The 15,181-nt window shown below is 50.7% G+C and overlaps 1 protein-coding gene across 8 annotated transcripts in view; it reads right to left on the reverse strand.

The window, feature by feature from the left end:
• The window catches only part of specc1la (sperm antigen with calponin homology and coiled-coil domains 1-like a), a 389,888-nt gene that overhangs the window by 27,276 nt on the left and 347,431 nt on the right, over window positions 1-15,181 (reverse strand). For all 8 annotated transcript variants that reach the window (XM_038794043.1, XM_038794051.1, XM_038794093.1 and 5 more), the window contains one exon: window positions 1,530-1,646. In XM_038794043.1, coding sequence (XP_038649971.1) covers window positions 1,530-1,646 — 117 coding nt within the window. The remainder of the gene's footprint in view (window positions 1-1,529; window positions 1,647-15,181) is intronic.

Here is a 15,181-nt window from a genome sequence, read left to right on the forward strand (position 1 = left end):
CACCTGGACCTCCCCCGTATCATTGGTAACCAGATACCCCTCAATGCTTCTCCGAACCCTCTTACACACCTCCTCCTCCGCCAGCATCCCCACATCCAGGCGCCAGAGCGGGCGCTGGTCCCGTGCCTCCCCCATCTCCAGATCAATCCAGTGCGGGGCATGGTCCGAAATCGCTATGGCCGAATACTCGGCATCCTGCACCCTCGGGATCAACCCCCTGCTCAGGACAAAAAAGTATTTTCTTCTTATTAATAAACATTGGGCGAGATTCTCCCAAAACGGGAGAAATCGTAAAGCTGCCGTAAAACCCGGGCGGGTTTTACGGCAGCACGCCCCTTCCCGACGGGGGACCGATTCTGGTCCCCGGTCGGGGCTAGCAGCCCGACGCCGTAGGCTCCGGCAAGACGGGCTTAACGAAAATCGTTAAGCCCGCTTACCGGAGTTAGCGCCGGCTGACGCGTCATATGACGTCAGCCGCGCATGCGCAGTTTGGAAGACTCAAACCCGCGCATGCGCGTGTGACGTCATCGCGTTTTTGCGTGAAACCCGCGCATGCGCGGGCCGGGTTGCCCCTCAGCCGCCCCGCGAATGGATACTGCGGGGCGGCTGAAGGACAAGTAGTGCGCGGGCATCGGGCCCGCTGCCCGCGATCGGTGCCCACCGATCGCGGGCCCATGGCACCCTTGGCACGGCCGTGGTACGGCCGTGCCAATCGGTGCCATGGTTATTAATAGCGAGTTTGTGACGCCGTTTTTACGAACGGCAAGACCAGGTGTGTTTGCCGTTCGTAAAAACGGCGGAAAGGGCTGGGACTTCGGCCCATCTAACAGCTGTGAATCGCTGCCGGCCGTAAAAAAACGGCGGCAGCAATTCGGGTCGGGACTTCGGCGGGGGGGCGGGAGAATAGCGGGAGGGCGGCAAAAATGTCGGGAAGGCCCTCCCGCTATTCTCCCACCCGTCGTTTGGGGCGGAGAATTTCGCCCATTATACTTGTACCAACAGAGTTACTGGATTTTGTGATGCAGAGATCAGTACATCGTCTTTTAATTTTCAGAATACAATAAAAATGAGTATGGCCAGTAAGTCAGGTTTCCCTCTGGGAGTTGGTTTGCTTGGCAATTAACATCTGCCGTGGTCATAAGAATGGGAGCAGAGTGTTGCGAAGGGGCATTGATATGTTAAGTGAGTGGGAAAATTCTGTGGCACATGTAGAGTTAAATGGGAGAATAAGTTTCAGACTCACGATTTTCCACACAAGGTTCCCACCATCTCATCACAGAGTGATGCCTGGCAGAGCCAATGACTTGGTGCACAGGATGAACCATACCATTTTCTGTCATTCACCTCACAGTGACTAGTCCAGGCTACTGTTAGGATTATGCAGCATTACCGAGATTGGGGGCAAAGGGGGAGATTACCAAAACACTGCTAAAATAAAGTGTAAAATTGTGGAGGGCATTCAGTCTGCACAGAATAAAAATAAAACAATCCTCACATCACCTGAACTAATCAACAGACGGTTGTTTTACCTTGTCCTGGCTGTTCAGCTCCTGGTATGGAATATGTGCTGGAAGATAGGTATGGAGAACAGCACAGAAGGCAAGACCATCATTCCAACTACTGCTGAAATTTGTGATGTCGATGTTCTGGGAAGAAGAATTTAGAACATTATTTGATTATCAGTTTCAGAACAATGCTAAAATAAAGAGAAAAATTACACTCTTCCCCACATACTTGCCCATTCCTTTGAACCTCTCACATATTTGGTGACTCACACTTTAACACTAATCTAACAAGATGCCATACATCCTGAGGCAGGAACTTTCCTGCTCAACTGCACGACTGAGCTCCACCTTTGATTGTCTGCGTGTGTGTGAAGGCAAATCGGTCAAAAATCAAACTGGCACATATTATAGAAAGAAAAGGCAGCCCTCTATTAACTGTTAACTTGTAGATCACATTTATTTTGGCCATTAGCAAGGCAGCCTTACAGGCACACACTAAACATCCACTCCCTGTGTGAATACATCATTCATTCCACAATATTGATCATGTTTTAGCAAGCGCAAACTCTCCCTCATAAACCATGCCTAGCCTGAATGACTGAAGAGCAAGTCTCTCAATTTTAATTTCTCAACTTAATTCAAAAATACAGCACGTTTGCATCTTAAAGACACCTCAAACATGAAACTTGTCTTATCCTTGCTATGTCCGCACAAGAAGTGGTTCTTAGAGAGATACATTTTGAGATAATACAGCTGCTTCAAGCAGGCTGGCAGACATGTGGGGTTGTGAATTCTGGTTGGCGATATTTCTGGAGGTTTCATCATGTGCCTCAAAATGTTGTGTTCATTAGAGTTAGTAGGCGACGTGCCGAAGGGGATCAAAGGATATGGGGGAAGGCGGGATCAGGCTATTGAACTGGATGATCACAATGAATGGCGAAGCAGGCTCAAAGAGCCGAGATTTCTCCTGCCCCTATTTTCTATGTTTCTATGAATGGTAGAGCTGGTAAATTAACACTCCATTTTGGATATGGTGTATCAAACACTTTGATGCCAGGAATAATGAGACAGACTCAAAGCTCCTCTGAACTCTTTCCTGCCCCTTATATTATACGATTGAGTCGAAGGGGAGTGAGAATGTCTCGTCATGGTACTCCACCATTTTGGGTGGGCAGGCGTAACGTGCCATCTGATCTTAAGTTTGTTTGTATGTCTTTCTATACTACTAGGCATGGCGGCACAGTGGTTAGTACTGCTGCCTCATAGTGCCAGGGACCTGGGTTTGATTCTTGGCCTCGGGTGACTGTCTGTGTGGTGTTTGCACTTTCTCCATTTGTCTCTGTGGGTTTCCTCCAGGTGCTCCGGTTTCCTCCCACAGTCCAAAGATGTGCAGGTTAGGTGGATTGACCATGCCGAACTGCCCCTTAGTGTCCAAAAATGTGCTGGTTAGGAGAGGTTAAGGGGATGGGGCAGGAATGAGCCAAGGTGGAGTGCTCTTTTGGAGATTCGGCAGGGATGCGAAGCGCCAGGTGGCCTTGGCCTGCACTGTAGGGCTGCTATGATCCGACTCCAGTAACTTACCCTAAGCTCCATCTTCAGCAAAGTATCATGTTTTACACTGCACACTATCCATCCTTTAGCTTTGAGGAATGAGACTGCCAATTTATTGCAGGGCCATGAAACACTGGTCCACAGTGTTGTGATCAGTGGGACAACCATAAACCAATGTAACTAAATTTACTGAATGACCCCCAAATGAAGAAATTACCAACTAATGTGACTTTCTGTAGCTTTTACTTAAACATGAATCAGAACTAACACAATTATATATGAATGAACAGACGAATGATACTTCAGATAAAAAGGAAGGCTAATTTTAGTTCATTGCTAGGATAGAAATGCAGTGATCAGCATCCAACTATCCTTGGGCTGGACCCCAGCACCGAGGACATCACTGTGACCAGAGGATGGATGTGTGCATCGGAGAGGGGACCAGTCCAGGTAATGTTACGTGCGGGGGTGGTGGGGGCAGTGAGGCTCCTGGGGTGGAAGTGGTCAGTCTCATACTCTCTTCCAATTCCTTACAGTTATTATACAGGATGGACGATATCTCTAGATCCTACAGAGCATACCCTAGTGCCGGACAACAAAGAAGGCGGCAGCAGCAGGGTCGACAGAGGCTCGAGGTTGTGGCCCATGTGCAGAGCCGTACCCCTTACACCGAGGACCCGGCCGCTGATCCAACCAGGGAGGGATACCAGAGCGGGAGGCCCACGATGGCCCAGATGTGTACAGACATCGCTGGTCTTTAGAACAGATGACGGACAGCGTGTGCCGCAGGAGGTTCTGCCGCAACAAGGGGACGTGTGGCACCTGTACCACGTCCTGGTGGACTTGGCACCACGTGGAGGAGGTACCTGCTCCCATTGGCCATTAAGGTCACCGCAGCCCTGAACCACTACGCCTCAGGAGCGTTCCAGGGGTCGAGCAGGGACTTGTATGATTTATCACAAGCTACAGCCCACAAGTGAAATCATGGATGCACTGTTTGTCCGGGCAGAAAACTAATAAACTTTGAAATGGACCAGGCCCAACAAGATGCCTGAGTAGTAGGATTCTCCACCTTCGACACGATGCCCTATGTCCAGGGGGTAATGGATGGCACGCATGTCACCTTGCTCTCACCGGGCCACCTGCCCTACATCAATAGGAAGGGGTTCCACTCCCTGAACATCGAGTTTGTGTGCAACCGCTATACAAAGATCATGCACATGTGTGCCCGCTTCCCAGAGAGTATGCACGACAGCTACATCCTGGGGCAGGCGGTCATCTCTGGCCTCTTCGAGGACCGTCCCAGGATGGCCAGTTGGTTCTTGGGAGCTAAGTGGGCACCCACTGAGGACCTGGCTAATAACTCCAGTAAGGTGACCGATGCGGACACCAGGTACTAAAAGGCCCATGCGAACTGATTAGCACTGCTACCTACAGCGCTGAGGACCCAAGTTTGATTCTGGCCCCGGGTCACTGTCTGTGGAGTTTGCACATTCTCCACGTGTCCGTGTGCGTTTCACCCCCACAACCCAAAGATGTGCAGGTTAGATGGATTGACCACACTAAATTGCCCCTTAATTGGAAAAATATAATTATTGGGTACTCTAAATTTATTTTTAAAAAGGCCCATGCGGGCAACTGGGCTGTCATTGGGGAGTCCATCAGAATCCTCAAAATGCGGTTCCAATGCTCGACCACTCAGGTGGTGCGCTGTAATATACCACCCGGAGGGTTGTCCGCTTTGTGGTGGTCTGTTGTGCACTCCACAACTTGGCACAGCACAGGGCGACGTGGACATGGAGGAATATGTGGCCACCACCAAGGAGAAAGGAGAGGATGAGGAGGAGCCGGACCAGGAGGGGCTGAACTATGAGCCTGGGGAGGACTACAGGTCGAGCAGGAGGATGGAAGACAGGTGGGAGCAGAGAGGGTCCGGCAAGCTCGGAGGGCCAGGGACGCGTTCATCCTCATCCGTTTCACTCATCTTGTTTCCCCCCCCCCCCCCCCCCCCCCCCCCCCCCCATCCTGCTTCCCCCATGGCATTCCCACCCTCCCCGGGTCTGTGTAACATCACTTCAGGGTGATGGGACTGTGTCGGTACTGTCAGCAGGCCACAGTAGAGGACAGGGGGCTGATGATAACCCGCAGAGAGCTGAGCGCTGGAGCTCCTCATTCAATGCCATATTCTGACCCCTGCCTTTCTACCGAGTGCTTGCTCACACCCATCACCTGCACGTGGAGTGCCCGGGGGAGGCAGGTGAGGAATGGGATTGGTGCTCAGCCCGTATTGCAGAACAAACTTAAATGGTTCACAATTCACAAAAGTGTCCCTACTGCCCCATTCTCCTGATGGCATCGCCCCACCATTTTCCCCTTAGTTATTCTCTACATCCTCCATCCCCGGTGCCCTCTCAATGATCTTCCACCTCCCCAGCCTTCTGTGCTCTATTGCTGCATCTGGGTGAGGAGGGGGCCTGCTGCTTACTGCATCCTGTTTCCCTTAATCGATGCCCTTGGCGGACACCTTCTGGGGCCAAAGGGCCCCAGTTAACATGCCAGTAGCATCTGCCTCACCCTGCCACACTGTACTGGGTGCTGACTGCGAGGCACACCATTTTCACGGGGGGGTGGGGGGGGGTGGAACACAGGAAGCTGGCGGCAGCCGTCACCACCCTGTAGTATGGTTGACCCCCCCTCGTCCCGGTTGGTGCCCATTGGGCCCTGGGGTTCACCCTGGAGGGCCAGCCTGATCGAGAGCTGGCTGCCCCTGCATCATCTGGCTCTGTCAGCCCTGGCGGCTCCCCAATGTCTACAGCATGGTGTCTATGCCCTCGGCAATGCCCCTCAGTGACTGGGACATGCTCTGCAGCTCCTCAACTATGCCAACCTGAGACTGGGACATACTCCGCAGTGCGTCGGCAATGCCCACCTGGTACCCCAGCAACTGGGACATGCTGTATATGTGCTTAGCCATAGCATTCACTGACTGAGTAATGTCTTGGACACCTGCACTCATGCTGCCAACGTCATGCACCAGGCTCTCCACTGCGGTTGCCACCCTAGCAGTGTTGGCCTCAGTACCATGCATTGCCGGAGCCACCTCCTGCGTCCACAGCCTCTGGGATTCCTCCAATCAGCTATGGACCTACTGGCGTGTCACTGACATTCCCCCTGAATCTCAAGGCCACACCTTATCGTCTGCATCTGCTCCGGGTAAACCTGGTCCAGAGGCTCAGCATCAGACTGGGACCTAGCTGAGTCCTGGCATCCAGCAGCCCGCCGACTGCTGTTTTGCCTGGGAGTTCCTGCCTCCTCCCGATGTGCATCTGCAACTGTGTGGTGCTCACCAACATGTGCCCCAGAAGCCTATCCATTACTTTTGCCCACCGAGGTGTATCTCTGCACTGGTGGAGGGCGGGGGGAGGGGGGTGACAGCTGTGCCCTGATTATGGTGGCATCCTCAGAGCTCTCTTGAGTAGCGGGGAGGGGGGAACCCCGGATGGGCTGGCGTCCTGTGGGAGAATGGACATGTGGTCAGTGAGGGGGATGGGTCAGTCTGCATGGCATTAACAACATTTGGCAGGTCATGTGGGTGGGGGCCGGTGGATGCTCACCTCTCAGTGGTCACTGCTCTATCCTCAGCCACACCAGCGTCCTCCAGGGCCCGTTCCTCATAGGGGTGAGGACTCTGATGTCTGGACCCTCTCCCATTGGTTATGGGCCAACTTCTCCAGCGGGGACATAGAGGGGCATTGTTACCTGCACGCGTTGGGGAGCAGGGGGTGGCCTTGCGGAGACGGGCCGTATGGGGCGGGGATGATGGGGAGTATGGGGCGGAGGAGGGGTTGTTGGGGTGAGGTGCAAACTCACTCGAGCGGCCCGGTGGCAGTCATTGACCTTCTTGCGAGACTAGGTGTCAGTCCTCCTGGTCAAGCTCCATGAGCTGACGGCTGCTGCCACTTCCTTCCAGGAGACAGTGACTGCCTTGTGGCTGTCCCTCAGTGACCCTCAAGGGAACAGGGCACCCCGTCTGGCCAAGTTGGCATCGCCGAATCATGGGGCTGGTCGTCTTGGTAACATGGCTGTGAGCTGAGTGCAGTTGGCCACGCAGAATTGGTTACTCTCCCTTGTTGACAGGAGGGGTGGACAGTCCGGATGAATCAGTGGGCAGGACCATGATTTGCGGCAAAAAGCATGTGGGGCCTCGTTAAGTGTACCAATTAGCATTTTATAGTGGTGCCGGCCTCGCCGGGCCGGGCGTCGAGAAACTCGCGGCAGTTCCTGGTCACTACCACACCATTTGGTTAAATGGTGCCCATAATCTCCAAAGTGATATAGATGGGTCGGTGGAGTGACCGATAAAGTGGCAGATGGAATTTAACACAGAGAAGTGTGAGGTCATGCATTTAGGGAGGTCAAACAGTTATAGCAAATACACAATAAATACTAAGAGGTTGGGTGAGAGAGATCTTGGTGTACAAATACACAGGTCCCTCAAGGCAGCATTCCAAGTGGATAAGGTTTTAACGAAGGAAAATGGAATACTCTCCTTCATTGACAGAGGTATAAAATATAAGAGTAAGGATATAATGTTGGAATTGTACAAAACCCTGGTGAGGCCACAACTGGAGTGTTGTGTGCAGTTCTGGTCAGCACATCACAGAAGGATGTGATTGCTCTGGAGTGGATGCAGAGGAGGTTTACAAGAATATCGACAGGGCTAGAAAAGTGTACCTACGAGAAGAGATTGGATAGGTCGGGGTTATTTTCTTTAGAACAAAGGCGGCTGAGGGGTGATTTAATTGAGGTGTACAAAATTATGAAGGCAAGTGATGGAGTGGGCAGGATAAAATTGCTTCCCTTGGTGGAGAATTCTAGAACCAGGGGACACAGATTCAAAATAAGTGGCAGAAGGTGCAGAGGATGAGGAAGGAGTTTTTTACGCAGAGGGTAGTAGAATCTGTTGGTGGTGGAGGCAGAGACCCGAAACTCATTTAAAAAGTACCTGGATCTGCACCTTAAGTGCTGTATGCTACAGGGCTATAATAGACCGTGTGCAGGAAAGTGGGATTAGAAAAGCACATGGGTGCTCTCGGGCTGGCATACCGAATGACTCCCTTCTGTGCTGTAACTTTTTTATGGTTCTATTAAGATATGTCTTGCACAACCACAATCATTTGCACCGCTCCCCCAGAAGTGAGATACTATGTAGATACACAGTTCGACAATATGTTGTTCTTTATTCATGCAGGGTAGGTCTGTACAACTTTCACCTCGGGTTTCATGGGTGTAATTATCATCAGCAAGGCACACTTGTGTAAACCCTCTCTCCCTCGAGCCATCACAGTCCTGATGCTGGAGCTTTTAAAAGTTCCTTGTCAACTGACCAACCAATAACAGCCCATTTATGGTTTGACTATTTCTGGGAAAACACCTATCTCTTTATCTTCTCAAGCTATTCACATAGCTTTCCAGGTTTTAGGCCTTTTTGGACAGCTCACCGCTCCTGTCTCTTTTTCTGTCAAACGGATCTCGGTGATTTGCTTCTTCCTCTCACAAGAATTTTCTGTGTTCCTCTTTGTTTGCTTTCTCTTTGTGTCTGAAGCTGAGGGAGATTCACCTCAACCCTGCAGCTTCTCTGCTTATAGCCTCTCCAGTTACTGCAGCAGCTTTTTTTGTCTACCAGTCACATGGATTTGGAATATTTGTGCCCTCCCCAGTGGTACAGTTGTCAGGTCACATGGACCAGAATTTATTATTCAAGAAAATTACAACCAATCCCTTTACAATTCAAGCAAAAGTCTTTTTTAAACATCCTAGAAAAACAAATACAGATTCTCGAGACATTTTAAAGCAATTATAAATGTTCCTGGCTGCACTGCTTCTGGGCCAAAGTCATCATGATAGTCATTGGGAACGGAAATAAGACAATCAAAACCTACTCCTATTTTCTTTATTCATTCTTGGGATTTGGGTGTTGCTGCCTAGCTCAGTTCTTATTGCCCTCCCTAATTGGCGACTGCTGCAGTCCATGTGGTGCAGGTACACCCACAGTGCTGTTAGGGAGGGAGTTCCAGAATTTTGACCCAGCGACAGTGAAGGAACGGTGATATTTTTTCAAGTCAGAACGGCGAATGGCTTAGAGTGAACCTCCATGCGGTGGTGTTCCCAGGTATCTGCTGCCCTTTTCCTTCTAGATGGTAGCAGTTGTGTGATTGGAAGGTGCTGCCTCAGGAGTCTTGATGGGTTCCTGCAGTCCATCTTCTAGATGGTACACACCACTGCCACTGTGCGTCGATGGTAGAGGGAGTGAATGTTTGTGACTTGGGTGCCAATCAAGTGGGCTGCTTTGTCCTGGAGTATATTTTACTTTGGTTTTCAAAAATTTAGAGTACCCAATTCTGTTTTCCAATTAAGGGGCTATTTAGCAAGACCAATCCACCTACTCTGCACAACTTTTTTAGGTTGTGGGGGTGAGACTCACGCAGACACGGGGACAATGTGCAAACTCCACACGGACAGTAACCAGGGGCCAAGATCCTCAACCAGGTCCTCAGCGCTGTGAGGCAGCAGTGCTAACCACTGCACCACCATGCTGCCCACGAATAGTTTCTATAGAGTGTTGTTGGAGCTGCATTCATCCAGACAAGTGGGGAGCATTCAATCTCATTCTTGGCTTGTGTCTTGTAAATGGCGGACAGGCTTTGTGTGAGTGGGGGAGTCAGGTATCTGACCTGCTCTTGTAGCCACAGTATTTATATGGCGAGTTCAGGTCAGTCCCTGCTCAATTGTAACCCCAGGATGTTGACATGGAGGATTCAGCAATGGCAATACCATTGAATGTCAAGGAGAGATTGTTAGATTCTCTCTTGTTGGAGATGGTCATTGCCTGGCACATGTGTGGCGTGAATGTTACTTGCCAGTCTTCGACCCAAGCCTGGATATTGTCCAGATCTTACTGCATTTGGACATGGACTGCTTCAGTACCTGAGGAGTTGTAAATGGTGCTGTACATTGTGCAATCATCAGCAAAAATCCCCACTTCTTACCTTATGAGAGAGGGAAGATCTTTAATGAAGCAGCTAAAGATGTTTGGGCCGTGGACACTATCCTGAGGAACTCCTGCAGTGATATCCTGGAGCTGAGATTATTGACCTCTAACAACCACAACTTCTTCCTTTATGCTAGGTATGACTGTAATCATAGGAGAGTTCCCTCTGATTCCCGCGACTCCAGTTTTGCTAGGTTTTTAAAAATGAACAATGCAAGAACAGATCTCCAACAATCTAACTGAGACACTGGCCTGGATTTTACAGCAATAATTACAGAGAAACCATCAGGACTCACTTATTATTGACTAATTGCACAACAGCTTCCAGCATCCTCCCAGAAAAAGGCGGAAATCTGGACAATGCTGTTCGATTATTCCTGATCCTCCAGATGCTTGGTTATACTGGCACAGACTTGGCATTGAAATACACGACAGGCATAACATCCGAACCATGCCAGCAAATGTCAGAGTTGGTGCATTCAGTTGTAAGTGAATTTTTAACAGCAAGCCAAGTCTTAACTATTGCCAAACAACCTCTCTGGTATTGAGAATTTACTTTCCAACATGTGGAAAGGTATTTCTTCAGATTTTATTTTTTTTTGATAAAGTTTTTAACATTCTATACATAACAAAGAAAATACATCCCACCCCAACAGAACTAGCCCTAAAAGGAACACCCGCATCAACCCCCACCCACCCCCTTATTCCTAGCAGCTAACAGTAATCAACTCTTCAAAATACAGAGATGAATAGGTATGGCACCTGTTCATTTATATAACCTCTCGATCGTCCCTCTCAAGGTGAATTTAACGTTTTCAAGGCGTAGGAATTCCATTAAGTGCCTTAGCCGTACTGAGGCATAGAGCGGAGAAGATGACCTCCATCCCAACAGGACCCGCCTGCGAGCAGTGAGACAAAAGCTAAAACATCTGCCCCCGTCTGCAGCTCTGGCAGATTCAACATGCCAAATATGGCCCCTCTGCGATTGGGCTCCAAATCCATTTGCAAGATTGCCAAGTTGGTGCTGAAGAATGAGCCCAAAAACCTGCCCAGCTCAGGGCAAGTCCAGAACATGTGAACATGATTGGCCAGGCCCCTTCCACACTTGTCCTGCATTCCCTCAAACAGTTGGCTCATCCTCGACCTCGTTAAATGTGCCCAATGTACCACCTTTAATTGAATCGACCCTAATCTTACACACAAAGTCGTAACATTCACCCTGAGAAACACTTCACACCACACCCATCCCCAGCACCATCCCCAATTCCTCCTCTCACTTCGCCTTAGCCCCTCCAGCAGTACCATATCTTCCTCCAGAATCCTCCTGTAAATCCCCGAGATACCCCCCCTTCTCTATGCCCGCCACCGACAGCAGTCTCTCCAACAGTGAGGAGGAGGCACCACTCTGAATGTCGCAAAGGTCTTCCTTGCAAAATCCTGCACCTGCATATACCGGAAAGTCTCGGTCCATGGGATCCTGTACTTCTCCGTCAACTCCTCCAAATTTGCAAACCACCCCATCAGAAATCATTTCCTCTTTCCTACCGCCCCTTTGTACTCCCAGCCCTGGAGCCTCGCATCTAATCTAGCTGGTTCAAAGAGGTGACTTGCGCAGATTGGTGCCATCTTCGACACTGCCCCAATTTAAAATGCTGCCAAAATTGCCTCCAAATCTTCAAAGTCGCTACCGCTAACAGATTCCCTGAGTATTCCCTGGGGATAACAGGAGTGACGCCATCACCAGTGCCCGCAACCCCAACCAGAACCTTATCTTTCTTCAATAGAAGCAAAATGGAAGCCTGCATCATCGTCGCCGGGAGCCACCACATCCTCAAACATCTCCACCAATAGCTGAACCAGCCGGTCCGCCAACTTATAAAATTCCACTGGGAACCCATCTGGTTCCAGTGCCTTGTCCATCTGCATTTTCCCTATGGCCACCTGAACCTCCTCAAACCCCAGTGGCTCCACCAACCCCTCCCTCTTCTCCTCCTCCACCAGAGGGCATGCCAATCCCTCCAAAAACTCCTCCATATCCGACTCATCCCCTGGCGGCTCCAACCTGTACAGCCTTTGATAAAACTCCTTTAATACCCTATTCACCTTCTCCAGAGCGGACACCAACCCCCCACTCACCTCTCGTATCTGAACAATCTCCCGCGAGGCCACCTACCACCTAACCTGGCCAGCCAGCAAACGGCTGGCTTTCTCCCCATATTCGTATATTGCACCATTTGCCCACCTCAGCTGGTGCCTGTGGATAGCAGATCGAACTGTGTCTGCAAGTACTTTTCTGCCGGGCAAAAGCTCTGGGATGGGATCTTCTGAATACTCGCCATCAACCTCCAAAATGTAATTTATCAGCTCCCGGCGCCCTCCCTTGCCTCCTTCTCAACCTGCACCATTGATTATCTTACCGCTCATCACTGCTTTCAAAGCCTCCGATAGAACCGATGGCGAGACTTCCCCATTCTTACTAAACTCCACACACTCATCTATCACCCTCGCCACCTTCACAGAGAACCCAACGTCTGCTAGCAACCCCGCATCAAAACTCCACGACGGCTGCTATGCCGGTCCCCTCTCCAATACCACGTCCACCAGGTATGGGGCATGATCAGAAATTACATCACCAAATACTCCGCCTTGCTTACCACCACCAACAAGGACCTCTCCATGATGAAAAAAAATTGATCTGATAATACAAATGTGTACCAGAGAAAAGAAAGAGTAGTCTCTACCCCCCCGGATTTTCCACGGGTCTACACCCCCCCATCTCCTTCATAAATGCCACTAACACCTTTGCACCCCCGACAGGGCCAAAGACTTTGGCTTAGACCGATCCACTCTTGGGTTCTGGACCATATTCAAGACCCCACCCCCACCTCACCGTATTCAAGTCCTCCTTCCCCCCGAATCAGCTGATGTGTGTCCATATCGGGGATGGTCGCTAACATTTTCTACATGAACTATACATCATCCCAATTGGGGGAATACACACTAATCTACACCACCGGCCTGCCCTCCAAAGTACTCGTAACTATCACGTAACTACCCCCCTGATCCGCCACCACCACCTCCGTCCGTGTATGTAATGAGTATCGCTACCAGCTGGGGCCAACTCTCAAAGCCCAAGGAAACACCTACCTAACCCAGCCCTTACCACGCCTCACCTGGTCTTCCACCTGCAAATGGGTCTGCTGCAGCAGCACCACATTGACCCTCCAGCCCTTCCAGTAGGCGAAAACTCTCACCCACTTTACCTTCCCTCCCAATCCCCTCTACCAACCGAACCGGGGACCTCTCACCTGCCCCTGCCCCCCCCACCCCGTATATAAGCTAGTTCCACTGTGAGGGATAATCCGAACCCCCCATCTGATTCTTAATAATAATAATAATCTTGATTATTGTCACAAGTAGGCTTACATTAACACTGCAATGAAGTCACTGTGAAAATTCCCTAGTCACCACACTACAGCGTCTGTTCGGGTACACAGAGGGAGAATTCAGAATGTCCAATTCATCTAACAGCACGTCTTTTGGGACTTGTGGGAGGAAACTGGAGTACCCGAAGGAAATCCACGCAGACACGAGGAGAACGTGCAGACTCTGCACAGACAGTGACCCAGCAGGGAATCGAACCTAGAACCTGAAGTTGTGAAGCAACAGTGCTAATTACTGTGCTACCAGAGCCTACCCAAGATGGCCCCCAGCCCTGCCCCACAAATGGGACCAACTACTTCCAGTCAAGGTCAGCCAGCTACCCCCCACCCCATCCCAGAAACCCCACAGTCATTTCCTCTCGAAACAGCTCCCCTCCTTACTCCCCCCATTCACACCTTCTAGGTAAGCCAAAACCTGTCTATCCAGGCTTGGCTGACTGCAGCCCCTCCCCCCACCTCTCTCCCATTCACTAGCCAACTCCAGTTTGCTAGTGCACTGGATCCCATCAGAGCCCCCACCCCCACCCCCAACGTCCGTAACAAAGGAAATACAACAAACCTCCCCCACACCCAAACCAACTACCTCACGTATCAAAACTCCTCCACCCCCTAACTCTTCCCGAAACTGCCCCTCGCCTCTCCTCCCCCCACCTGCATACCCTCTCCAACCCAAAATTATCCCCGGAAGGGAGAAAAGCAACTCACCCCCCCCCCCCCCCCCCCCCGAGTAGCCTTAAACTTTATAGGTCACTAATGAACAAAGAAATTAACGGGCCCCACCCACAAAACATATCCCTCTCATCTACCCACAACACCAAAGTCCCAGTGTCCATCTCAGTTCAGCCCCAATCATTCCGCCTTCACAATTGTTTCTGCCTTCCCCGTCATCTCAAAATAATGGTCCCTGGAGTGGTGTGTGGCCCTCAGCCTCACCGGGTAGACCACCCTAAAGCGCACTCAACTCTCGAAGAGTGCTGCCTTTGCCTTGTTAAAGGCCACATGCCTTTTCGTTAGCTCCACTGTGAGACCTCACTTCCCGATTCTGCTTGGCCCATCTCAATACCTGCTCCTTGCTCTGGTACCTATGGAAGCAGACAATCACAGCGGCTCATTCACCCCGGTTTCAGCTGGAGTGACCTTGTGTGCTCCGTCCAACTTGAAGGGAGGGGGGACATACTCCTCCACCTCCAACAGCTTCGAGAATATCTTTACAAAATACTATGTCGGCCTCAGGTGCGCCACACCTTCAGGCATCCCCACGATCCTGAGGTTCTGCCGTTGCGACCTGTTCTCAAGGTCCTCAACTTTAGCCCTCAAGCCCTTATTTCTGTCCTCCATCTTCTGCAACTCCGCTTCCAGCGAGGTGAGCTGGTCACTGTGTTGCAACAGTGTTTCCTCCACCCCCTTCAGCACCTCACCAAGCTCCTCCTTTCTTGGGGCCAGCGACACTTCCACCAATTTCTTAAAGAGTGTCCATCAGCCCCTTCCCTTGCTGCTTAAAATGTTTGGCAAATTGCTGTCCAAACTCCACCGCCATCACCTCAGCCAGTATATCCACTGTAATGTGCGCAGCCCCACCTGGTGAGCTAGCTCCCACCATCTTCCCTCCAACTGCACTCCACACCATCGAC

Source organism: Scyliorhinus canicula, chromosome 1 (assembly GCF_902713615.1).
Source record: "Scyliorhinus canicula chromosome 1, sScyCan1.1, whole genome shotgun sequence".
NCBI lineage: Eukaryota > Metazoa > Chordata > Chondrichthyes > Carcharhiniformes > Scyliorhinidae > Scyliorhinus > Scyliorhinus canicula.